Below are 26,187 nucleotides of genomic sequence, written 5' to 3' on the forward strand. Positions count from 1 at the left end.
CTGCGCACACCTATGGGTGGATCGTGGCCCCCCCCCAAGGTGAGTAACACACACTCACTCACTCTCACTCTCTCTCTCACTCACTCTCACTCACACTCTCACTCTCTCACTCTCACTCACTCTCACTCTCACTCTCTCACTGTATTGTATAAGAAAAATAAAAAAGGGGACTTCTGCCGCAATGTGTAAAAAACAGGGACGCTGTCTGCCGTAATGTGTAAAAAACAAGGACGCTGGCTGCCGTAATGTGTAAAAAATGGGGACACTGTCTGCCGTAATGTGTAAAAAACGGGGACGCTGTCTGCCGTAATGTGTAAAAAACGGGGACGCTGTCTGCCGTAATGTGTAAAAACGGGACGTTGTCTGCCGTAATGTGTAAAAACGGGACGATGTCTGCCGTAATGTGTAAAAACAGGACGATGTCTGCCGTAATGTGTAAAAACGGACTTTGTCTGCCGTAATGTGTAAAAAACGGGGACGCTGTCTGCCGTAATGTGTAAAAACGGGACGTTGTCTGCCGTAATGTGTAAAAAAGGGGACGTTGTCTGCCGTAATGTGTAAAAAACGGGGACGCTGTCTGCCGTAATGTGTAAAAAACGGGGACGCTGTCTGCCGTAATGTGTAAAAAACGGGGACGCTGTCTGCCGTAATGTGTAAAAACGGGACGTTGTCTGCCGTAATGTGTAAAAAACGGGGACGCTGTCTGCCGTAATGTGTAAAAAATGGGGACACTGTCTGCCGTAATGTGTAAAAAATGGGGACGCTGCCTGCCGTAATGTGTAAAAAGCGGGGACGCTGTCTGCCGTAATGTGTAAAAATGGGACGTTGTCTGCCGTAATGTGTAAAAACGGGACGCTGTCTGCCGTAATGTGTAAAAACGGGACGTTGTCTGCCGTAATGTGTAAAAAACGGGGACGCTGTCTGCCGTAATGTGTAAAAAACGGGGACGCTGTCTGCCGTAATGTGTAAAAAACGGGGACGCTGTCTGCCGTAATGTGTAAAAAACGGGGACGCTGTCTGCCGTAATGTGTAAAAACGGGACGTTGTCTGCCGTAATGTGTAAAAAACGGGGACGCTGTCTGCCGTAATGTGTAAAAAATGGGGACACTGTCTGCCGTAATGTGTAAAAAATGGGGACGCTGTCTGCCGTAATGTGTAAAAAACGGGGACGCTGTCTGCCGTAATGTGTAAAAATGGGACGTTGTCTGCCGTAATGTGTAAAAACGGGACGATGTCTGCCGTAATGTGTAAAAACGGGACTTTGTCTGCCGTAATGTGTAAAAAACGGGGACGCTGTCTGCCGTAATGTGTAAAAAACGGGGACGCTGTCTGCCGTAATGTGTAAAAACGGGACGTTGTCTGCCGTAATGTGTAAAAAAGGGGATGTTGTCTGCCGTAATGTGTAAAAAACGGGGACGCTGTCTGCCGTAATGTGTAAAAAACGGGGACGCTGTCTGCCGTAATGTGTAAAAAACGGGGACGCTGTCTGCCGTAATGTGCAAAAACGGGACGTTGTCTGCCGTAATGTGTAAAAAACGGGGACGCTGTCTGCCGTAATGTGTAAAAAACGGGGACGCTGTCTGCCGTAATGTGTAAAAACGGGACGTTGTCTGCCGTAATGTGTAAAAAACGGGGACTCTGTCTGCCGTAATGTGTAAAAACGGGACGTTGTCTGCCGTAATGTGTAAAAAACGGGGACGCTGTCTGCCGTAATGTGTAAAAACGGGACGTTGTCTGCCGTAATGTGTAAAAACGGGACGTTGTCTGCCGTAATGTGTAAAAAACGGGGACGCTGTCTGCCGTAATGTGTAAAAACGGGACGTTGTCTGCCGTAATGTGTAAAAACGGGGACGCTGTCTGCCGTAATGTGTAAAAAACGGGGACGCTGTCTGCCGTAATGTGTAAAAACGGGACGTTGTCTGCCGTAATGTGTAAAAAAGGGGAATCTGTCTGCCGTAATGTGTAAATTGGGGTACTGTCTCCTGTAAGGTATAAAAAGGGGTACCTAACTCTGATCCCAAATCTTCCAACTATTTCAACTCAAGGGCTACCTAAAACACATATTTGTAAAAAATAAATAAATGTTTAAATAAAAAAAATAGAAGTAGGCAGGCACTGTCAGCCTACTTCCATGACATCACAAGTGGCGGTAAGGTTCATCGCCGGACTTTGCGGATCATTATGGCTGCAGTGCCTCACCAGCCAATGACCTCACCGCACGCCACTGGTCTGGGCCCCTTGATATATTTATATAGTAAACACTGCTAGTACATGTATGATAATGTACCAGATTAATAACAGCAGTGCACTGTAGAAAATACATCATAGTCCTGTGCAGTATAAGGTAACACATGCAATGTATAATTCAAGTGCACAGTCTGGAACCTTGATCCCTAGAGTGGAAGTTGGGGGCCCTTAGGTAGTGGGGCCCACCGGTGGTTTCCTCTGTACCCCTGTGGGCCAGACCAACACTGGCTCCAGACAGGCAACAATCAAATACATATAGAGTATTGTATTCCTTGTGTGTTCTGTATTGTTGCATGCAGTGTACTGTAATCAATGTTAATAGGTCACTTTAGCGATTTAGATAACCTAAATAAATATTATGTTCTTAAAAGAGATATTTGCCTAAGTGTGACTACACAAGGACACAATACCAAAGGGGCCGCACTGAACACCATAACCTTCCACTTAACATCAGTCAGGCTGGGTATATGCTATATATATATGTGTGTCCCAGCCGACAGTGCAACAGGATACACTGCACGACAGCACAATGTGGCAATCGTTGTACAATAGCGCAACGTCTCGTTACAGCATACATGTAATTGCATGCCGTCACGCACTGCATTGTCCCACCTGATGTGCAGTACAACAGATGGGAAGATGCACGTTGGAATGATATATCGTATGACATATCGCTTAATGTGTACCCAGTCTCATTCTATATAACATGAGGGATAAGGGATATCCGGATGATAAGTCGACGGTCAATAGGTAGAACCCATATGGTCAACATGCATTACTGTAGGTCAACAAGTACAATAAGTCGACATGGTCAAAAGATCGACATGTAAAAGGTCGATAGTGCTTAAGGTTGATGGGTTCAATAGGACAACACACATATGGTCGACAGGTTTTTTTGTTTTGTTTATTCAACTTTTTGATACTTTACCATCCACATGGACTACGCTCGGGAATAGTAACCTTGCCTAAAACATGGCGAGCAAAGCGAGCCCGCGAGGGTATACATTTCCACTAATTTGGCTTTTACATGGTTCAACACACAAAATTACACCCGGAAAAAAAAAACCTGTGGCGACCATTTCCATGTCAAACTTTTCACTGTGTCGACCTTTGTACTGGTCAACCTTTTCAGGTGTCTACCTTTTACGTTGCGACCAACTGACCCTGTTGATCATGTTCATGTTGACCAAATACTGGTAGACCTAGTGATAAACACCCGGGATAAGGATACATCCCATAGGACCGTTACGAGTAGTGGGATGTTTCTGCCCTGGTTTGGTGAGAACTCAGCAGGCCAGTGTTCCTCATCCGTAGTGCATCTTCTGGGAAACACCAGACCAGGCGCAGAGCAACTGCTCTCAGGCACAGCGATATGATGTGCTGCCGCAGACACCATGCCATGGGAGCATCTGCACCACACTGAGGTCTAAAATAGCTTCCCAGGTATGCCAGCTTGGAGACCCAATTCGTGACCCAGGAACTGGAAGCAAATGAAGGACAAGAAGCACATAACCAATATTTCACTGATCGTAACTCTCAGGTCAGAGAATAGACAAAGTACATGAATAAAGCTTGTTGAGAAGATCCGACCAGAGCACTAGCCGGTACACTGCCTATATACAGACGGGCAGAGAGGTGAGCTGCACGCTCTATGGGGCCTGGTGTTAATGGCTTGTTTAGCTGAATTTATGTTGATATCCCAGTGCTGATAATTAAAGTTAATTAATGTACCCATAAATTACAGACTCAAGTTTTGCACCTAAACATGTCACAATATATAAACACACAGGCTAGAGATCTATTGATTTATTGCCCAGGACACAGTGCTCTGCTGCTGTTTCTCATTACCCAAGTGAATTAACTTGGAAGTGAATAACATTAACAACTGATGCTATAGGTGTTTTGAATATCATTTACTTAATTTGCCTCTGATCAAAGTGTACCCATCATGGAGTTTTGAAGAATCTAACTCTGAAAGTAGAACCCGAGTAAATAGCCTGACTGGACACAGGGGCCTGATACAGAGATGCAGGCAACCACACGCAATGCCAATGTTTGTGCAGCTGAGTGATTATCTGCTAAGCTGCACGCCCAAAATATTCCGGAATCTTCTATGGCTATGCGTAACCCTGAGTGTATGCACAGAGGTGCTATTGTATGAAAGAGATGGTAACAGAACTGGAGAGGCAATGCGATGACCATTCCTAGGTGGTGTCTGGGAGGTGGTTTTATGGGAGCGCAAGAAGAGGCGTTCCCAAACATATAGCTGCTTCCACAGAGGCCATCTTCAGGCAGAGACATGGTGAATGTGATGGTGCCCCGATGGTCGACTGTCTAGAACCACTGGCGGTGCTACAGCGTGCAGGAACCAGAAAGTGGGCTCTCAGGGTTAGCACATTCCGGCATATGCTAGTGCCCAAGGCATACTTGCCTACCTGACCCTCTCCATGAGGAAGATAATGCTCTGTTCCTGGACTTTCCTGGTAATGTATGATTGCCATCACCTGATGTGAAACACCTTTCTTATCAATTAACTAGCTCACCACAGGTGATGGCAATCATACATTACCAGGAAAATCCAGGAACAGAGCATTTTATCCCTCATGGAGAGGGTCAGGTAGGCAAGTATGGCCCAAGGGGAATGCTGAAACCTGCATTTGTATATTATCTCACACGTGAATCCAGCAACGGGCACTAGAGCAGTGTCCATCTCTAAATCAGGCCTAGATGGAGAAAGTGAACAAGGCATATAAACAGCACATGGAAAGCACATTATAATGCCTCTGGTAATATTTGTGGAGCATAACCCACTCGCGGGAGGTATGGCCACGCCTCCTTGGGGAACAAACAAAAAAGTATTTGTAGTGACGAACAGGGGGGGGGGAGCACACTGTGAGCCTCAAAGGCAGGGGCAAATCGCGCAGGGGGTGGGGGGGGGGGGGTTGGGTCACACAATCAGTGTTATCACTCCCCACCCACCACATAATTGCCTACCTGACCCTCTCCACGAGGGAGAAAATGCTCTGTTCCTGGACTTTCCTGGTAATGTATGATTGCCATCACCTGTGGTGAAAGACCTTTCTTATCAATTAACTAGCTCACCACAGGTGATGGCAATCATACATTACCAGGAAAGTCCAGGAACAGAGCATTTTCTCCCTCATGGAGAGGGTCAGGTTGGCATGTATGACCCACCAGCACAGGCAGAGACTGTTGCTCAGCAAATTAATCTTTTGAAAATGATCTTATTCCCTTAGCTCTTAGATTTCCTGCATTCCTTGCCCCAACTTCTCACTATTTCGGATATCAGAATGCATACCTCCCAACATGACCCTATCCAGGAGGGACACAATGCTCTGCTTCTGGACTTTTCTCTCAATTTATTATTGCCAGCACCTGTTTTGAACAGGTTAATGGATAAGAAAGGGGTTTCAGCACAGGTGAGGGCAATAATAAATTAAAAGGGAAGTCCAGGAGCAGAGCATTCTGTCCCTCCTGGAGAGGGCCATGTTGGGAGGTATGAGAATGGATTATCAAGCAAGGACATACTTATAGCTCCCATAACTCGGATTCACAGTGTGCTCCATATCAGGTTTTGCACTGATTTATGCATTGATTTGCTCCCATTACACATATAGGGGTAAATTTAATTAGGTGTGATTCGGCTTGCAGCATACCACAGGCCACACGTTTGGTAACTCCAGACTCGCTGATTTTGGTTTGCCCCGTAGAATTGCGTACAATAATCCTCAAATCCAGGGTGAGATGGGGATGAGATGAGGTTTCCACTACCTTGCATAAATCTTGCTGCCAGCTTTAAAAAAAAAACAAGCAATAAAACAGCTATTGTATATTGGAGAGAGAATTGACTGCATAGGAAAGGAAAGAGTTAAACATCTGGGGAGGGGTGGACCTAGCTGTGAGGAAAGTACAGCCTTCTTGAAGGGGAGGGGTTAATATATGTAGGGAAGGTGAGGCCATTTTAGTTCTCTCTTGTGGTGATTTGCCTTGTGGGTGAGTGCTGCAGTGCAGAAATTTTTCCCACATACTTGTGAGAGTATTTTTATACAGCCACTTTGTCCCCTCTGCCTGTTTAATCCTTCCTGCAAGATCATGTCTGCCCGCCCTCAACGTTCCGCCGGGCCTCCAGCTCGGTACCGCATTTCTGGTGGTGGAGCTGGGCCAGGGGAAGGGGTGGGTGGCCTGGGGGACGGGGCTCCGTCCCCCGGGGCCTCCACGAGCGCGGGCAGGAGCACAATGCGGCGGACCAGGTCGGCCTCGCCGCTGGGGGCCGGGCCGGCGTTGACGGCCAGGTGCGGGCGGCGGGGGGGGCCGGAGGTCCGTTCAGGCCGCCCGGAGGTTGACGGGCATCGGCCCTCGCCTCCGGGAGCGGCGGATTCAGCGGCGGCGTCGGGCGCCCGCGAGCACGCGCATGCGCGCCGCGGAGGGCGCCGGGCGGTGCGTCCGGACCCGGCCTCTATCGCTCCCCCCTTGCCGCGGCCGGGTGGAAGTGCCGGGCGGGGGGAGAGGGCTGGACGGGAATCGTGTGGTCGCCGCGCGGGGCCTGTCTCGGAGCCTCGCGCGGTGATTGATTCGGCGGCCGGGAGCTCCGTGGCGGGAAGCAGTGGGACAGGCGGCGCCAGCCGCGCACGGGCACGCGCAGCGGTGCCGCCAGCATCTCTGTCCCCACTCATAACTCCCCGGCTGCCGGAGTCCGGCAGGGGCCGGGGGGAGGGGAGGAGCAGGGGGGGTGCAGCAATGTCTGTTAAGAGACAGCGCTGGGCAGAAGAGGGCAAGGCAGGCAAATGGGGACACGGCAGTGAGCGGTGATGGGACGCGCGCGCGACCGCGGTTTTCCCTGTCTCCCCATAACACTCCACCGGAGCCGGGATACAGCGGCTTTCGGGGGAGGAGGGGGGACAGGGAATGGGTTAGTGGCCGCAGGGCCGCGGCACGTGCTGCGTGGCATGGCGGCGGGTCCTCCCCAGGATCGGGGAATGGTTCTGACCTGCAAGGGGAGGAAGCGTATGCGGAAGGGGAGAGTGAGGGCGCCGACAGGGGTGCCCCCGCTTTCCCGATGGGGCGGTGGGCGTCAGGTGCCCAGGTCGCGACTGTCAGGCGACGGGCGCGGGATCGCGCCCAGACTCTGGACAGGGGTCCTTCGGGGTCCAGTGCCAGGATCCGCGGCGGTCGGGACCCTTCCGGGGCGCTGGCGTCGGCCCTGGCAACGGTGGTGGAGGCGTTGGGGCCGCTAGCCGCGGTGGCCTCCCCGAGGGCAGCGGCAAGTTCCGGCGCATCTGCGGGGGCAGGCGGGTCCGGCAGGCGGAGGGCCTCAGCGGCGCAGCGCCTGCCAGGAGCTTGGAGCGGCCGCCGCGGAATTGGAGCGAGGTCCCCCTCTTCTTTATCTTTTATAGGGGACCACGAGGAAGTAGAGATGGCAGACTCCATGGAGGAAGACGTCGAGGTGGACGCGCCAGAGGATTCCATGTCGGAGCGGTCGACGGCATCAGGTGAGGTGGTGCAGTCGGTATCGGGTTCCCCCACGAGCTCTAGTTCTCGTAGCTCTTCTTCTTCCTCCTCTTCATCTTCTCTGTCGTCGCAGGCGTCCGAAGTAAGTAGCACTACTAGGGCGAAGAAGAGGGCGGTGAAATTTGCCAAGCGGGCAGCGGGTCAGCAGAAGAGGCGGAAGAGGCGCAAGCGGCTTAGCGAGGAGGCTCGGAGGGCCAAGAAGCGCCGCGATTTGCCCGGGGTCGTTCGCTGCGACTACACCGCCGTAATGCGAGGGCTGAGGGATAGCTGCCGCAAGAAGATTCGCAGGGGTGACTTCGTGGATGTCTTCGTATTGACGAAGGCCGCGAAGAAGGATTATAAGGCGGCGGCCGCGAAGAAGGGCATCGGGGGTGAGGCATTCCAGACCTTCGATAATTGGCTGGCCGGTTTCTGGGTATTTGCGGCATGCTACCTGGAGGACAGGCCGGAGGAGCACATGAATGTAATCCGGTACCTGCATCTCGTACACGACATGCAGCGCACATCCTCGGGCCCTGAGTGGCGTCGGTATGACCAGGAGTTTAGGGAAAAGCAGGACGGGTTGCGGGTCATGGACTTCGGGTTCAAGGATGTGGAGGTCTGGCTCAAAGCAACCCGGGCCTCGCAGCAGGCTGAGGAACCCCGGAAACCGGGGGCGGACGGGCGCCGCGCAGGGTCGTCCGCCCAGGGGTCCGGCGCGGACGGTGGATTGGCCAAAGCAGGTGGGTCGGCCGTCCGTGCAGGGGGGCGAGCCGCCACAAGAGGAAAGTGTTTCGCGTTTAACAGCGCGACATGTTCCTTCGGCAAGCAGTGTCGTTTTCGACACTCCTGCCTGCAGTGTGGCGGATCCCACCCAGCCTCCTCCTGCTTCAAAGGCGGTCGGCAGGGGGCGCGGGGTAAGCAAGCTTACCCCAGACAGGCCGCGAGCGGGACCGCTCTGCAGAGCTCCAACACCAATTAAATTGGAGACTATGGGCCGGTGGTTGGACTTGTATCCGAATAGGGAGGAAGCAAATTTTTTGTTTTCCGGTTTTCAGTTTGGGTTTCGCTTGCCTGTTGCGAGCGAGGTGTCCGTGCGGGCACAGAGGAACCTCCAATCTGCCCGAGCCTTGCCGGTAGTGCTACGGGAGAAAGTGGATAAAGAGGTCAGGTTGGGCAGGATGGAGGGACCGTTTATGTCACCCCCGGTGGATGACTTGGTCATCTCTCCGGTCGGGGTGGTCCCTAAGAAGACTCCAGGCACTTTCCGGCTCATTCAGCATCTTTCTTACCCGTCGGGGGCGTCGGTCAATGACGCAATACCGCCGGCTCATTGCTCGGTGGTGTATCAGTCATTCGACGAAGCGTTAGGGATGGTCCGCAGCTACGGGACTGGGGCCCTCATGGCTAAGATTGATGTTGAGTCAGCTTTTAGGTTATTGCCGTTGCATCCGGACTCATTCCGTTTTATGGGTTTCCGGATTGGGGCGGAGTATTTCATCGACAAATGTTTGCCGATGGGATGTTCCGTTTCATGCTCATATTCCGAGCGTTTTAGCACGTTTCTGCATTGGTGCGTGGAGTCTTCGTCAGGGGGTCACGGGGTCGCCCATTACCTTGATGACTTCTTGTGTGCGGGTCCGGCTGATTCTCCACGCTGCGGCGACTTGCTTTTTAGCATCCGAGCTCTGTTTTACCACTTCGGTGTTCCCGTGGCCGTGGATAAAACAGAGGGTCCGGCCTCTTGTTTGTCATTTTTGGGGATTGAAATTGACACGGTGGCGGGAGAGTGTCGACTGCCTCGGGACAACGTTTCGAAGCTCCGCGACGCTATTTGCCGGTTCGAGAGGTCGCGTAAAGTCACGCTGCGGCAGGCGCAGTCCTTGCTGGGCATGTTGAACTTTGCTTGTCGGGTAATACCGATGGGCAGGGTTTTCTGCCGGAAACTAGAAAGGGCGACGGCGGGGTGTGCCAGACCACATCATTTGGTGCGTTTGTCCTCCGAAATAAAAAGGGATTTGGCCGTATGGGCCTCGTTCCTGGAGGATTTCAACGGGGTGTGTATATGGCAGGCGCCAGCGGTGGACAGCGAGCGGTTGCAGCTGTTCACCGACGCAGCAGGTGCCTCTGGATTCGGTTGCTTTCTGGAGGGATCTTGGTGCGTGGCATCCTGGCCGGCGAAATGGCATAGCGAAGGTCTAACTAAGGACCTGGTGCTTCTGGAGCTTTTCCCCATTATGGTGGCGTTGGAGGTCTGGGGCGATCGGCTGGCTAATCGCAGCATTTTGTTTAGATGCGATAATCTGGGCGTTGTGCATGCGATTAATAACCAGAGGGCAAAGTCGTTGGTGGTTCTGCGGGTGCTGGGACAGTTGCTATTGACATGCTTGCGTAGGAACCTGTGGTTCCGCGCGCAGCATGTGCCCGGTCTGGAGAATGGAATTGCCGACGCTTTGTCGCGAGGGCAGTGGGAAAGGTTTTGGTTGTTGGCACCCGAGGCCGACGAGCAAGGTTTTCATTGTCCCGGTTATGTTTGGCAGGTGATCGGGCCGGACTGGAGGGTCTAGCGTTGCGGTCAGTCGCGCCAGCCACGCTCAAGGCTTACGGACAAGCTTGGAGCGAGTGGGAGGAGTTTGTTCAAGGACGTCAGCAACAAGGTAAGAGCAGGCATCGGATGATGCTTTCTTTTATTTGGCAGCTGTATGTTTCGGGTAGGTCCCGAGCGGTGGTATCCCGGTACTTGGCTGGTGTCTCGTTTTTCAAACTGCGGGGCGTCCCCGACGTGACAAAAAGCGATGTTCTGCGGAAGGCGATGAAAGGATGGGCGCGAGTCGCGCCGACGCCACCTGACAGGAGGCGGCCCATCGATGCGGCTTTGTTGCCGGCCGTAATTGCGGCGGTTGGGCGAGTCGCGTCGTCCAGGTTTGAGACGCTCCTGTTCAGTTTGGCGTTCTCAATGGCTTACCACGGGGCCTTTAGGGTTTCGGAGTTGGTAGCGCCTTCCAAGAGAGCAGAGTCGCGCATGCTGGTCGGAGACGTGGTGGTGGGGGAGAGGTCCTTACTATGCAGATTGCGGCGCTCTAAGACGGACCAAGTGGGGAGAGGTCGTTGGGTCACTTTGGTTCCGGCGCATGAGGAGAGCGTTTGCCCAGTAGGTTTGGCAGTGCAATATGTGGCGGTGCGACCCGTTAGGAGGGGGTCATGGCTACTGCATTATGACGGGCTGCCGGTGACGAAATACCAATTTCGTTGGATGCTGGGTCGTTGTTTGGCGACCTTGGGCCTCCCACCCGCTGCGTTCGGTACCCATTCCTTTCGCATAGGCGCTGCGACGTCGGCTGCGGCGGCGGGTCTGTCCAGGACTGAAATCCAGGCGGTGGGGCGATGGAAGTCGTCAAGTTACAGACGATATATTCGCCCCGTTGCATGAGAGGTCGGATTGCGCGTGGTGTTTTGTTATTTGCATTTCATATCATGTTGTTACAGTTCTGTGAGTTATGGTATTGTGCGTTTGTTTGTCCCCCCCTTTTTTATCCTACTCAGGGATTAGCTACTCGCCGTTGCTGGCATGAGCCGGCTGCGGGGGTCTGGAGTTATTTTGCGATTTTGTGCCTGACTTGACGGACTGAATTCTAATCCACAAATTCGGCTAATCTGTTCTAATCAGAGTCCCTCAGCAGGTCTTTACGCTTTCACCTCCAGCTGAGTTATTACATGTGTTTCCCATTTTATACCCCCCCCCCCCCTGTTTTAATTTTGTTGAATTTAATTTGAACTTCCCCATTGTGTGTTTATGTTCGCTTCAAATTGGCTAGAAGCATGGTGCAGATCGGCTAGGCCGTGACTACTGCAATATCGAGAACGAAAAGTTTTTCTTTTTGGCAGATCCTTCAGGTGAAAGCAATTAATGAAGCTTATTAGTAATCAATTTTACCCCCTTCTTTCCCCCTCTTCAGGTTGGTTTGAAGACGATTTGGCTATTTGGGTGGTCGGCCACTCTTATGTATACTGGGCCGCCAAGTTTGTGGCCTCGGAGGGGGCTCACATGTTGGCTAGAGCGCAGGGTGTTAGATGGCTTGGCTGGCGAGGGATGATGTGGAGCGAGCTGAAGAGTAGGCTAGTCAGTTAGGCCAGCAAGCATGGAGTCCCTAGGGTCTTGGTTGTCCATCTAGGTGGCAACGACCTAGGGAAGAGGACATCCTTGGATCTGCGGTGAGCCATGATGCAGGATCTGGCAAGTGTGGCCGCAGCATGGACCAATTGTGTGTTGGTTTTCTCCTTGATGGTGCCAAGGTTGAGTTGGAGGGGTGTGGCGGATGGTCGCCAGATTGATGAGGCCCGGAAAAAGGTGAATGGGGCGGTGGCGAAGTGGGTACTGTCCCACGGAGGCAAGGTAGTTCGCCACCCTAGGATTCGGTTCAGAGACAGTCACCTTTTTCGGCCTGATGGGGTACATCTATCCAATGAGGGGATGATGTTTTTCCTGGAGGATCTGGGTTTCGTTTTGCAGGAGTTAGGGTAGGTTATGGTGGCGGTGCGAAGACTTTGGGGATGAGTCTTTCGCTGTTGGCGGAAAAGAACGACAGTTTGTATTTGTATGGTAAGCTGTAGTGTTTTACAGTTTGGTATGGTTTAGGTGCACTCACCTCCATCGACTTATTGGCCGCTTGACCACCCATCCGGGAAGGCAGCGGCAGGGCACCCATCAGGGTGGGTAGTCACTGTGGGGGTTGAGTTGTCACCTATTACCGGTTTTTGATAGTTGTAGTAAAATTAGGAGGGTTTCAAATTTTTTTTATTTTACGGTTAGTTTAGGTTAATAGAGCCGTTCTTTTTTCTGCCACCATATGCCGGCTGGATCGGCATCTTAATAAAAACTTTCTATTACAGGTTTGCTATTGGTTAGGGTCAAATAAATAGCTAGCAGTTTTTCTGCCAAAATTCAAGTCTCCGTGTCTTTATTTCTGGGTTGAAGGTAACGAATGCTTTACTTTGAAGAAAGGGGGTCCACCAGATATCACTAGGATGTTTAGGAGAGAGAATTGACTGCATAGGAAAGGAAAGAGTTAAACATCTGGGGAGGGGTGGACCTAGCTGTGAGGAAAGTACAGCCTTCTTGAAGGGGAGGGGTTAATATATATAGGGAAGGTGAGGCCATTTTAGTTCTCTCTTGTGGTGATTTGCCTTCCCACCCTCCCGCCCCTTTTTGTCAGAGGTTCTGGCACGTGGTGCCTTGGCGTTAAATTGTTGGCTGGTTTTATCATTGGCTATTTATTGGCGGAAAAGAACGGCAGTTTGTATTTGTATGGTAAGCTGTAGTGTTTTACAGTTTGGTATGGTTTAGGTGCACTCACCTCCATCGACTTATTGGCCACTTGACCACCCGTCCGGGAAGGCAGCGGCAGGGCACCCATCAGGGTGGGTAGTCACTGTGGGGGTTGAGTTGTCACCTATTACCGGTTTTTGATAGTTGTAGTAAAATTAGGAGGGTTTCGAATTTTTTGTATTTTACGGTTAGTTTAGGTTAATAGAGCCGTTCTTTTTTCTGCCACCATATGCCGGCTGGATCGGCATCTTAATAAAAACTTTCTATTACAGGTTTGCTATTGGTTAGGGTCAAATAAATAGCTAGCAATTTTTCTGCCAAAATTCAAGTCTCCGTGTCTTTATTTCTGGGTTGAAGGTAACGAATGCTTTACTTTGAAGAAAGGGGGTCCGGTCCACCAGATATCACTAGGATGTTTAAAAAAATACATATGTGTCCAGGCTATTGTAAGATTACCACAGTGAAGAATCAGATTACTATAAAACTATATGGTGTTCATTTAGGTGCACCAGAATAACAATGGGAATTAAATATTTGCAGAATCTGAACATGTGCCTTTCCCGGAAAAGCAGGGTCACATGACACCACTGGGTAGCATACTAATGGGTGAGAGAAATCAGCAGATTCGCTCTATGCAAATCTTAGCAGGCAATTGTATTTTTGGTGCAATGTCTTAACCAAACGGTGCACAATGATCCTAAATTCCTTAGGAATGTCCTAACGCACTGTGCAGAGTATTAAGGAGAGGGAAGCTGGAACAGGAAGAGGCGTGAGCCTGGGTGCTGTAATGACAGGTTCACGTAAGGTAGCTTCGGGTGGTTTATTTTAAAAACAAACTTAAACCTGCCAAGAGCACAACCAAAGAAGTTTATAAAATACATGAATAATGAGCTTATATGTCTTGTGCCTCTTTACCTATACCATCCCTAGTAACAAAGAAATATAAATATAAAAAAACCAACAACCCAGAGAAAAGCAAATAAAGAAAGCTCAGTACAATAAGAATGACCCATACAACTATAGGCCTGCAATAACCATGTCATTATACCCATATCGCCATGGGAAGCTTTCTGTGCCTCTATAACCATGTGTATAAACTAATAGGGCCAGATGTAATGACGCCTGAGATCACCGGAGGTGTGACATGCCGGGCGATCTCGGACGGGTTTTTTAAGGAGGTAATCACTTGCAAGGCATGGTTTTGCCTTGTAAGTGATTGCCACTTTAAAATAACGTCCAAGATCGTCCAGCATCCCGCACCTCTAGCGATCTCGGGCGTCATTACATCCATGTTATTGAAAACAACAAAATAATTTGTGGTTCAAACTTTAACCTACATTTCCAAAACAGCACAAAGCCAGATTCTACACGCAGGTTTTCATCATAAAATCTACTCTTGTAACACACACACACATATACAATTTATATATATAGTTTTTGTCATCTTACAGTTACACTAGTGTAAGAGCACCAGCTCACCCAGAGACATCATCATTACACATATTCGTGATGTCATTATTGTCTGTCTTCCTGCATTACACCTCATCCACATTTTTTATGTTTTGTCAGACAAGTCTCACTCTTTGTCCACACTGAAGAAGTTAAAAGAAAACACGCCTAGGTATGAGGAACCAAAGAAATGGATTCTTACGCTGTGTACACACGGTGAGATCCTTGCTATGTATCCGATTTTGACTATGAGATTTCCCTTGAACTCCCCCAGAGCCCAGATAGCACAGATAGTTCAGATTTTGACTGTCTGTGCTTGAGATTTTGTCTATAGGGCCGTACAGATGTGGAGATGTGGAGGGAGATGTGTGCTGAACGGCAGGGGGGGGGGGGGGTTCATTTCACCCAGCGTGCATGCAGGCCAATCAAGCCCCGGCGATAGCGACGTGCGCCGTCACCGGCACCCCTACACACGGAGCGATGTGTTCCTAGTCAGATTGCTTTGAAATTAAGTGAACGTCGGTCTGCGTGTACCCCCCTTATGTACGATTTTGACTAAGTGCCAATGTTGACTATACTTTGTACTAGAAGTACACTAGATAGTCTAGATTGACATGTCTGCACAGTGTATCTAGCCTTGCGATACCGACCCCACGGGAGCGCACATCGGGATCTAATCTGTATCGCAAGCTGCCTAACACCTTGAGATATGCACTAACTTTTCATAAGATTTTGACTATATAGTCAAAAATATTACAGATTTATCTCACCGTGTATACACAGCTTTACAGTTCTTTACAGTTATTGCAGAGGGAAAGATTTTTGGTGAAAGCATTTTATTGGCATAAAAACAATCATCAAAGTAGCTTAGTGGCTAATGGGACTGGTTACATAGTCCTACACTAGTCTGACACACAGTATATCAGAGCTTCCCCTGCAAGTCCATGAGGTTATAATGAGGCTGTGGAACAAGTGCTCATATCAGCTTTCATTGCACGGAACATTTGTTTGCCAAATACTGACACCAGTAATATGAATCTGAGCTATAAAAAGAGCCTAGAATAGTGCTGCCACTGGGATGTAGTTAAATTGCCGGCAGTTGGGATCCCGGCGGTCAGGATACCGACACCAGAATCTCGACTGCTGACAATGCTGCCGACTGGAATCCCGGCTCACAGGGGCTATTCACACTTATGGATGTCCACGACACCCATAGAGCACACAGCGTGGCGAATGCAGCAAGCCCGCAAGGGGACTCTTAGCACTCGCCCCGCTGCCGGCATACTGACGTCCGGGATTGCGTTGTCTGTATACTGATGGCCAGCATCCCGACCGTCGGTAATTCATACTGATCCCCTGCAAGCTACAGGTGGTGGTTAATAATGGGCTTATTAATAATATGGTGCAAGTAGCAGAAAAGTGCTGTAACCAATAGCAACCAACACAACACTATCTTTCCTTAGTGTGATTGCATTATACTACAACAGCTTGGATCTGACTGGTGCTCTTGGCACCAAGATCTCCTGTACTCTGTTACATACAGTAAGTGATATTTATTTGCCATTTTATTTATTTATTTATTACCAGTTATTTATATAGCGCACATATATTCCGCAGCGCTTTACAGAGAATAATTTGCCCATTCACATCAGTTCCTGCCCCAGTGGAGCTTACACTCTATATTCCCTATCATATGTACACACAGACACATTTAGACTAGGGTTAATTTTGTTGGGAGCCAATTAACCTACCAGTATATTTTTGGGAATGTGGGAGGAAACCCACGCAAGTATGGGGAGAATATACAAACTCCACACAGTTAGGGTCATGGTGGGAATCGAACCCATGACCTCAGTGCTGTGAGGCAGTAATGCTAACCATTGCACCATCCGTAGCTGATGTCATATAACACCTCTGCTTGTAGCAAACTTTGTTTGTAAAACTGGTTCTTCTATGTTTCTTACACCCAGGATTGCACAATAGTGTGTACAGTTTGTCTCTACTCTGATCGTGAGAGGAGAGTACATCACACACCCTTATCCTCCTCTGCCCAGAACACAAGTCTTCTGTTGTCTCTGAGCTAAGGAAATGGTAAGAGAGCAGCGAAACAATAATAAAGATTATGCACGGGCAAGTCCGGCTCTACCATTAGGCAGCTTTAGGCAGCAGCCTAGGGTGCCGGCATCTGGGGGGCGCCACTGAGTCTGCCTATCACACAATTAATGAAAGAAACATCCTTGGTGTGCTTAATGCAAGGGGTGGCTGTGGAACTTATACATCACATTTTCATCTGAAGGGCTGGGAAGTGGGTATTGGTGGTGGTTGGGGGCAGTAGGCTGCAGTTTTGCCTAGGATGCCGAGAAATCCTGCACCGTCCCTGTGCACGGGTTTGTGCACAGATTTATCAGTCCTGCTGAGGCCAGGATGTATCAAGTATGTATCAAGTGCTGCATATACTTTGTAATACATGCCTCCCCCTATTGCATGCATAATGGCATTTATTAATGCTGTTATGCATGCATATTGACTTTCCGGGACATCTCTTCCTATACAGAGCTGTCCCAGTGAAGTACTGAGTTTTGGGTTTATGACCCAGGAGTCCTATTGCGCATGTGCAGATGCCGGTCTACACAAGCCACGTGGGGAGGGAGGGACCCACCTCGGAAAGAAGCCCATAGACTTCTATAGGCAACATCATCTATAGATGGCATTGCTTATTGGGCAGAACTTAGAAGCTTCAGAAATTTAAGGTTTTCTGCGATTGCTGCATAAGGGCACATTGCATCCCCATAGACTTCTATGGGGCCTGCAGAGTCGGCAGTCCATAATGGATATCTACGATATCTGAAAAGTTAACCATTTAGTGGACTGATAAATTAGCACAGTTCATAGAAATCTATGGGGACCTCGAGAAGAAGTGAAGAAGTTGTTGGTGCCATATAAATCTGTGAGGACTCTATTTATAAAGCGGTGAAAAACTCTTTATCACTGTTTTTGTTTGCCATACTCAAGTAAGGGAAATCGCCCTGGCGATAATTCAGCTCCTGTAGATTTACCGTAGATTGAAGATGAAAGTATAATGCAACCACAGAATTGCATTACAGTTTATTTTACTGTCCGCAATCTGCAATCCTGGGCAAAAGTACTGTGCATTTGTGTGATTTCCACTAAGACATGTACCGATGACACTGTAGCACCGCCCATGAGGTAGGGCCTTTACCTTTTTCCATGCCTACGGCAGGTACACACAAAGAATGCTGGGGCCGATTCGTGCCCCAATCTGCCCCTGAGCTCATCAGAAGACGCCAGAAGACAAGTATTTATTTTTGAATTACTACATAGTTTGAAACATGATCACCATGAAGACATATGTTAGTTACCAACACCTACAGTAAATTATTTGTTAAATAACTAGATACTACCAGGAAGCCATTTACTGACCTTTTCGCTGGGATTTTCACTTATCACTGCTTGATAAATAGACCCCTTAGTTCCTAATTAACTTATAGGCCGAGTGTTGATTCAACTGAGAAAATAGCAATTCCACTAGATGTAGGTGATAGGTCCAAGGTAAAATTGTTTTTTTTCCTTCGGCTGCTGTTATCAGGAACAGAAGCAGGCAAGTGACATTCTGTTCCATGCCAAGCTCACAACCTGTTCTGACCGCCTGTCCGCGATTTCCCCAGGAGGCACCACCAGGTCACTATGTGATTTTACAAAAGGATTAAATCTGAGCAGCCCTGTGCAGCACGGAGACGGGATTCCAAAGTTGACAAAACAGCCCCCAGCACTTGTGGCAATCAGTGAAGCGTTGCTAAGCTAGCATTGCTCTGTCTCAGTAATTTGTCTAACCTTTTCTAAACGTGTAAACACACACGTCAGATCTCAGATTGGCTTAGCTTGTGTACAGAAACATGGAACCGAAATAAGTGTGACAAATGCTAAATAAGTGCATAATGCATTACATACTTGCCTACTGTCCCGGAACGGCTGGGATGCTTCCGAAAATCGGATGGTGCTCCCGGCCCCCCTGGAAGAGTGGGCAAGTCTCACAGCTGGACGCCCCTCTCAGGTGTATCTAGGGGTCTGAACGCCCCTCGCTGTTCTGCGTTATTCTACACAGTAGTCCTTGCTATTCACATTACACAGCATTGAAGTGCCTCTTGCTCACATTACACGACACAGCAGTCCCCTTACTCACGTCTGGAATGTCAGGAATAAGGTAAGTATTGGAGATATGTGATGAAGGGGACTAGCAGTGGTGGTAGGGGGCACCAGCCAAAATCTTGCCTAGGGCACAAAATTGGTTAGGGCCGGCTCTGCTCCGTGTAGTGTGAGAGAGGCGCCGATATACTGAAGGAGCAATGTGCGGTCAGGTGAAAGACCACACACTGCATCCTCTGTGCAGTGTGAGAGAGGCGCCGATATACTGAAGGAGCAATGTGCGGTCAGGTGAAAGACCACACACTGCATCCTCTGTGCAGTGTGAGAGAGGCGCCGATATACTGAAGGAGCAATGTGCGGTCAGGTGAAAGACCACACACTGCATCCTCTGTGCAGTGTGAGAGAGGCGCCGATGTACGTAAGAAGCAATGTGCGGTCAGGTGAAAGACTGCACACTGCATCCTCCGTGCAGTGCAGGGAGGGACAGAGCAGCGGCAACCTTTTCTTGATGTATAATGTGCTCCCAGGCGCCAAGCTGGCTGCACAGCTACTGCGGTCCCACGCTCTTCCTATCCTCCATCCATGGGACTCCAGGCCTCCTACTCCCAAGAGGCTCCGCCTCCTTCCAATGGTACCGCCTCCTCCTCCCCAGGGGCTCCGCCCCCAGGGGTGAAAAAATCGGATTAAATCTCCCCCCCCCCCCCAACTTAAAACGTTCTGATGCCCCTGAATGGAGGGTTGGAGGTGGAAGAGGCACAGATAAAGGAGTAGGGGAAGATGCACTGATAATGAAAGGGGGCAAGAGAACAGATAATGGTGTGTAGAAGAAGCGCAGATGTGGAGAGAGAAAGTGGCGCAAATGGGGAACTTCATATTGCCTCTATTACTTTCTAAATTACAGTATCTGGCCACTGGAAGAACAGAGGAAGAGAGCAGAAGGGTGACAGGGAGAAAGAGGAGAAAGTAAAAATGGTCTGGACTGCAGCCCCCTGAGAGAGAGAGAGAGAGGACCCATCTCACATTCCCCGTGCCTCCATATCAATGTGGCTCAAATGGAGACTCTGATCCTGTGCTCCTATGGGAAGTCCCTCCTGCGCATGGCGGAAGTCCCTGAAGACACGGCAGGAGACGTAGATGAGGCGGAGCATATGGAGGAGTGACAGCTGCAGCGCTGCCCATTGTAATCAAAGTACATTAGCAGAAGTGCGTCCGGCAGAGAAGGAGCCAGGCACAGCGCTACTTTTATACCTTACAGTGGGCAATGCTGCGATGACGCATACATAGGAAAACAATGCGGGTGGCGGATGGTGAGCAGTGCTGAGCATTAATCCGTCCCTGGCCATGGGTGTCCATTTGGTATCTATGTATTATACCATATGGGCGTGGTCTCATTAGAATGTGGGTGTGGCTAGAATGACAGATCAGTGTATGAGCACCTGGTTATGTGCAAGCGTTAGTATGGTTCACTGTCTACATTAAAATCCAATAATAATCTAAAACATCTTTAATAAAGTCATCCTGAAAAAGATAGTTCACTTTTTATGTTATTAAGCGATAGGCAGTAAATTGTAGAGAAGAAGAAATAGTGGGGGTTTTAAGGTGGGTACACACTACGCGATGTGCTCTATGAGCGATGTCGCCTAGTTTGTTCCCTGCCGGGGCGGTTGGCGGCAGTGCGTACACACTGAGCGATATGACGACCATATTGCTTAGTGTCGAAACACCGTAGCCAGGCCGTGCATGCAGTTTTTGGACGACAGTCCAAATTGAGCTGCATGCACGGCTGACGGCGAGCGTTATTAATGATCCATGGGGCCACGCATTGCTCGGCGGCATACACACTGAACAATACAGTAAACAACGTCGCTCAGGAAGGGTGAAAATGAGCGACGTTGTTTACTTTCTCGGCAAGTGTGTGTATGCACCTTAATAGGAAGGAAGACATGGATGAAACACACTTGACATACTGTAGCAAATATGAAAAAGAAGGACGGATAGAATGGTGGCACAGATCTCACGTGGTTCAGCAGTTCCTGGAAGATTCAGGGGGCACAGATTTGGAACAAGAGGTTAGGTAAGATAGTTAACTTTAAAATGTTCTCTTCCTAGCTTATTTGAATTCCTGATAATGATCCTGATTCTGCATTGAGAATGAAGTAAGAAAGAACAAGTAACTGTGCATCTGGGTAAAACCATGTCACATTGCAGGTGGGGCAGATGTAACATAACATGTGCAAAGAGATTTAGATTTGGGAGGGCCATGTCCAATCTAAACTGCAGTGTAAAAATAAAGCTGTCTAACATTTGTCGGCTACATGCAAAAACAGGCAATATTTACCCTGCATCAGCAGTAGAAGTGGAAATTTTGAAGTGTGGGTATGGAAATAATCGGAGGGCTTTACTTAGGCAGGCCCAAGGGCTGAACCCCCCTGATTTCCATACCTCTACTTCAAAATAATTACACAGTGACCGGAACCTAATGCCCAGGGTCACTTACCCAGGGCACAGGCTCTCTGCCCACCTAACCACTGGACCGAGGCCTGACTGCGCTCATGGGCCTAGTGCTCGACAACTCTGGTGGTCTAGAGAGAGTTAAATAACTGAAAGTGGTCGCAGTCGCCAACCGTGGCGCTGGGAGAGGCTGCAGTGTAGTGTAACATTTAGCTCTTTTCCTCTTCACCACAGCAGCAGCACTGTGCGGTTTTCAGCGTCTTGCTTCGCCCTCATCTTCTTTCTTCCACCTGGGCTTCTTCCGTGGTTGGCTGAGCTCTTCCCTTTCTTCTGGAGGTTCCCTCTCTGCTCTACTCCCATCACAGCACAGCTCCCCTCACCTCACAGTACAACACAGCTCCCTTCACAACATACAGTAGCACAGTTCCCTTCACCTCACAACACTGCTCCCTCCACCTCACATCACAATTCCCTTCACCTGACAGCACATCTCCTTTCACCTCACAGAAGAGAACCTCTCACCAGCTCCCATCACAACTTCCTACACAGCACAGCTCCCAACACAGCTCCCTACACAGGTACACAGCTACTTGCTCTGTTTTGCATTACTCACATTGGCCTACTCTGAAGGCTCCCGAGTCTCAAGTCGTACTCCTGGCTGCCCAGAAGAGTATTTAAGTATCCTGGTCCAGACTTGCTGCTGTGTGCCTCTCTCTGGCGCTGCCACTTCCCTGAATGAAGTAAGCGGTATGGGCGGCAAATGACACAATTCATGGTAAATCCCCTCATCACAACCCCGTCCCTCGCTTTACAATGGCGGCAATCTTGGTAGTGTATTGCGGGGGCAGGGCCATGGCTACACCACTGCGCAGTCACACTCCCCGCACCACCCACCTATGCCGTGCCAGGGCCCCCACTGTGCCGACCGATGGGAACATTTTTTGGAAATGGCTTTACCATACAACCACACAGACAAGCCCTTATGCTGCTTTACTGACATAATTGTTATGGCTACCTGTACCGACAACTATAAAGTGTGTTGCCCTCATCTGAAGTTATTAGAAGGTGAATTCAGTTTAAGTTGACCTAAAAATAGTGATCTATTAATCACTGAGAGACACTTTGTCTATACTCACGTCAGGGTCCAGTGGGTATATACAAACCATTCATCAGAGAGATCAATATGTCCCTATTTTGAGTTCCGGATGATAAATGCAGTGCAGGCGGATGAGCTGCTTGCTCTACAAATAGCCTAGGCAAATGAGGCCTGCCACATTCAGCATTATATATATACAGCAGTCCTGTGAGCAGCAGAGGTTCTAATAAGACGGCTCTTTCACTGCACATCTTCTCAGTCAAACATGTTTTCATCAGAAAAGAGATGTCATTTTACTTGAGATGGGGAGCCTGCTCTGTTACACAAATAACACAGAGCAGAATGATGTGTGTATAAGCTGTGGCTGCTGAGTGGAGTATTAGCAGCACATCAGAATCGAGCATTAGATGTGAAAAGTGATTACTCTGCCCAGTGCACATAACATAGGGGGTCATTCCGAGTAGATCGCTAGCTGCTTTCGTTCGCTGCGCAGCGATCAGGCAAAAAAAGGCACTTCTGCGCATGCGTATGCGGCGCAATGCACACGCGCCTCGTACTTTCACAACGGCCGAAGTAGTTTCACACAAGGTCTAGCGAAGCTTTTCAGTCGCACTGCTGGCCGCAGAGTGATTGACAGGAAGAGGGCGTTTCTGGGTGTCAACTGACCGTTTTCAGGGAGTGTTCGAAAAAACGCAGGCGTGCCTGAAAAACACTGGCGTGGCTGGGCAAACGCAGGGCGTGTTTGTGATGTCAAAACAGGAACTGAATAGTCTGAAGTGATCGCAAGCGCTGAGTAGGTCTGAAGCTACTCTGAAACTCCACAAAATTATTTTGTAGCCGCTCTGCGATCCTTTCGTTCGCACTTCTGCTAAGCTAAAATACACTCCCAGTGGGAGGCGGCATAGTGGTTGCATGGCTGCTAAAAAGTGCTAGTGATCAACTCGGAATGACCACCATAACAACCAATCTTGCAAATCAAGCGGTATATTTACTAAGCTTTGGATGGAGACAAAATGGATAGAGATGAAGGTGCCAATCAGCTCCTAAATGCCATGTCAGAGACTCCTAAGTCACAAATACTCTTTGATTCTGTGAATTCCCAGTTGGTTCCTATATGAAATACAGATATTTATAAAAGATGTACCATTTTAGGACTAATCCTTGGGGTAAATTTACTAAACGGTATAAATGGGCAATAGTAATACACACAAAACAAGAATGGTTTTGCACACATTACTATTGCCATTTAAATTCAGCACTCACAGCCCCCTTTCGTAAATATACCCGCTTGTATTAAAGAAATGATTGATTCAGGGCAATGTTGATTAGATCTCTAGAGGTTAAAAAAGTCATAGGGGTCTCTTGCAGAGTTGAGAGAAAATCAGTATTGTAGGCGGAGCATGAGTGTTCTCGTTACGCCAAAAGCGCGCATAAACAGGTGATGCCGACTCCGAGCCAGATGCATCCCAGGCATATCTACACTTGCGCACATGGGCTGAAGGGGTGTGACTGGCCAGAAGCAGGGTATTCGGATGTAGACAAAGTTTAGCAATGGCGCCGGCTACACAGAGTAATTACACCTGTTTTCAGATGAATGTCTTACGCCAGGGAAAGAGCTAGTATAAGTGCAAAGCTGATCATGATGACAGCTGTAACCCAAGCATATGGACAGCGGGGGTGGTCTTCAGTATGCCGACTGTCGGGATCCCGGCGCACAGTATATCCCGACAGCTGACATACCGACACTTTTTCTCCCTCGTGGGGGTCCACGCCCCCCCTGGAGGGAGAATAAAATAGCGCGGCGCGCGCCACCGTGCCCGCAAGGGGCTCATTTGCGCTCGCCACGCTGTCGGTATGCTGGCGGTCGGGCTCCCGGCGCTGGTATGCTGGTCGCCGAGAGCCCGGCCGCCAGCATACCATACTACACCTGACGGCGGTGGGTGTATAGATGCATAGGACTCATATGGGCAAATATGCACAATCAGTTCCGGTTACACCGTACCAATAGACTAACATTCAACTCCACAGTGGACAAATTATAATAGTAAAAGGCAGACTCATTATAGTGAGCAATATGTTGAGTGCATACAGTGTCCAGCACTATGTACACTAGTGGGAATGCAGACTATCCACATTAACTAGGAACTAGTCTGGGGCACAAATCCACTGTGTGTAGGAGACAAGTCTACTTTCAGGTTATAAGGTTAAGTAAAGCTCTACAGTACGTGCGTCTGTGTGTGACATAAGAATAAAGTGCCATTCCAATCAGACTACAATGACAGGTGTCAGTTCCATTCTGTAAAGCGCTGAATTAGCAAGAGCACCGTATAATGGGGATGACTCAGCTCCGCGCACGGTGACCAATCAGTCGTAATTGACCAATATTTTGGGGACTGCACATGCGCTGCGGTAACTGCCACCCCAATTGCAGTTCCCTGGATGCTGTAGCCTGATTAGCCATGGTAGCTGAGATGTGGCAGCCCTTCTGAGTAACCTTAGGGTCACTCAATGGGCAATGCTGCAACTGATGGTTGCGATGGTGATCCGATGCTCCATCTTCGGGCACATGCATAGGATCTGCAATGCCGGCCATGTGCAACTTTTAACAAGACGCCTCTGGTTGCGGCATTGGCATATCTTTCGCACAACCGATGCGTCCGAAGACACTGCTGCTGTGCCTTTTGCACTCACCTCTGTATAAGCCCCTATAAGCGGAGAGATATGATTACAATACATAACTATTGGCCAGTGAAGACAGCCATAACATAATCCAAGTGCCTACACCAGTAAAAGAGTGGGAAGAAAAGACTACTTCTCTCTGATGTCAGTCACGTAGGTATACACCAAAATACAAAGTCTTTTGATTACTGTGAAATGCAGCTATTTAAATGTCAAAGGTTATCATTGTACCAATGTTGCTCAGGATCCCAAAGACACGTTATCTGCACTAATGACCAGTTTCTGGAACTGCCCCCATACATGAGGTATATACCAGCTTTTGCAGAGTGTTTTGGCATCTGAAACTGCTTATGATACACACAAAAAAGTCTATTCAAAAAGTTCAACCTATAGTATTTCCATTTTAAACATATATGTTTTTCTCCTAAAATACATCTAAGTTTAGCATCATTAATGTTATAATTGAATTATGTGACTGAGGTGATATCACAGCCGTCATTCCTATATATGCCATTATTGCATATTTCTGTAATTTGATTGTACTTCTTGTAGTAAGCCTGTAAATAAACATTCCCATACACAGTGCCCCTTGGAAGGTGCAAAATTTCCTCCTTCATAGACTTACCTATAAAGGGGGCACTGCACAATAATAGGTGTGTGACGTCACATAACAACATTTGCATATAAAGGTTACTGTTTGACTTTGTAAATATGGAATGTGCATAATACTCACTCATCATACTGGAAGTCTGTTAACTCCATCATCTCTCCTAATCCTTCCTCCATTTTCCAGGAGTCTGTACAAAGAACGCAGTGTGAGACAATTGGTAACACAGCTGCATATATACTATGCAAAACTGATACACAGTCATTTGTTCACAGTGCAAGAACTGGTAAAAGTGTGTCTTTCTATAGATTTGTACATACTGTACCTGTTTATACTGCGAGTTCCAAGGTTATCGCTGAAATTCCTGGCCATGCACTAGAAAGATAATTGCCTGCAGACTGGTGCCTTGTTTCATAGCTCTACAGATGTATACAGGTGTGTACTGAAGCAGGGAGAATGACAGGTGTATTAGGTCAAGTCTGGAGTACAACCCCCACAACCGAACGTCATGCAGGCACACTGACCAATGAATTCGAGTGGGTGTGGACAGCCCTTATAACTAACCTGATCTTCCACAATTCTCAGTACCACATGAGCCTGCAGGTGAGATCTGCATGCCTTAAATCATTTGTTTTTATTCCATTCCTCATGTATCCTTGC

General features: G+C 48.9%; 1 protein-coding gene across 2 annotated transcripts in view; it reads right to left on the reverse strand.

Moving 5' to 3' along the window:
• Positions 1–25,713, reverse strand: part of RHOBTB2 (Rho related BTB domain containing 2) — an 85,404-nt gene extending 59,691 nt beyond the window's left edge. The window contains exon 1 of one of the 2 annotated variants that reach the window (XM_063931774.1): positions 25,654–25,713. In XM_063931774.1, coding sequence (XP_063787844.1) covers positions 25,654–25,706 — 53 coding nt within the window. In that variant the 5' untranslated portion in view covers positions 25,707–25,713. Of the gene's footprint in view, positions 1–17,971; positions 18,219–25,653 lie in introns of those variants that run through there. The other variant, XM_063931779.1, reaches the window with a different exon arrangement.
• Between the last annotated feature and the right edge of the window lie 474 nt (positions 25,714–26,187).

Source organism: Pseudophryne corroboree, chromosome 6, assembly GCF_028390025.1.
Source record: "Pseudophryne corroboree isolate aPseCor3 chromosome 6, aPseCor3.hap2, whole genome shotgun sequence".
Taxonomy (NCBI): domain Eukaryota; kingdom Metazoa; phylum Chordata; class Amphibia; order Anura; family Myobatrachidae; genus Pseudophryne; species Pseudophryne corroboree.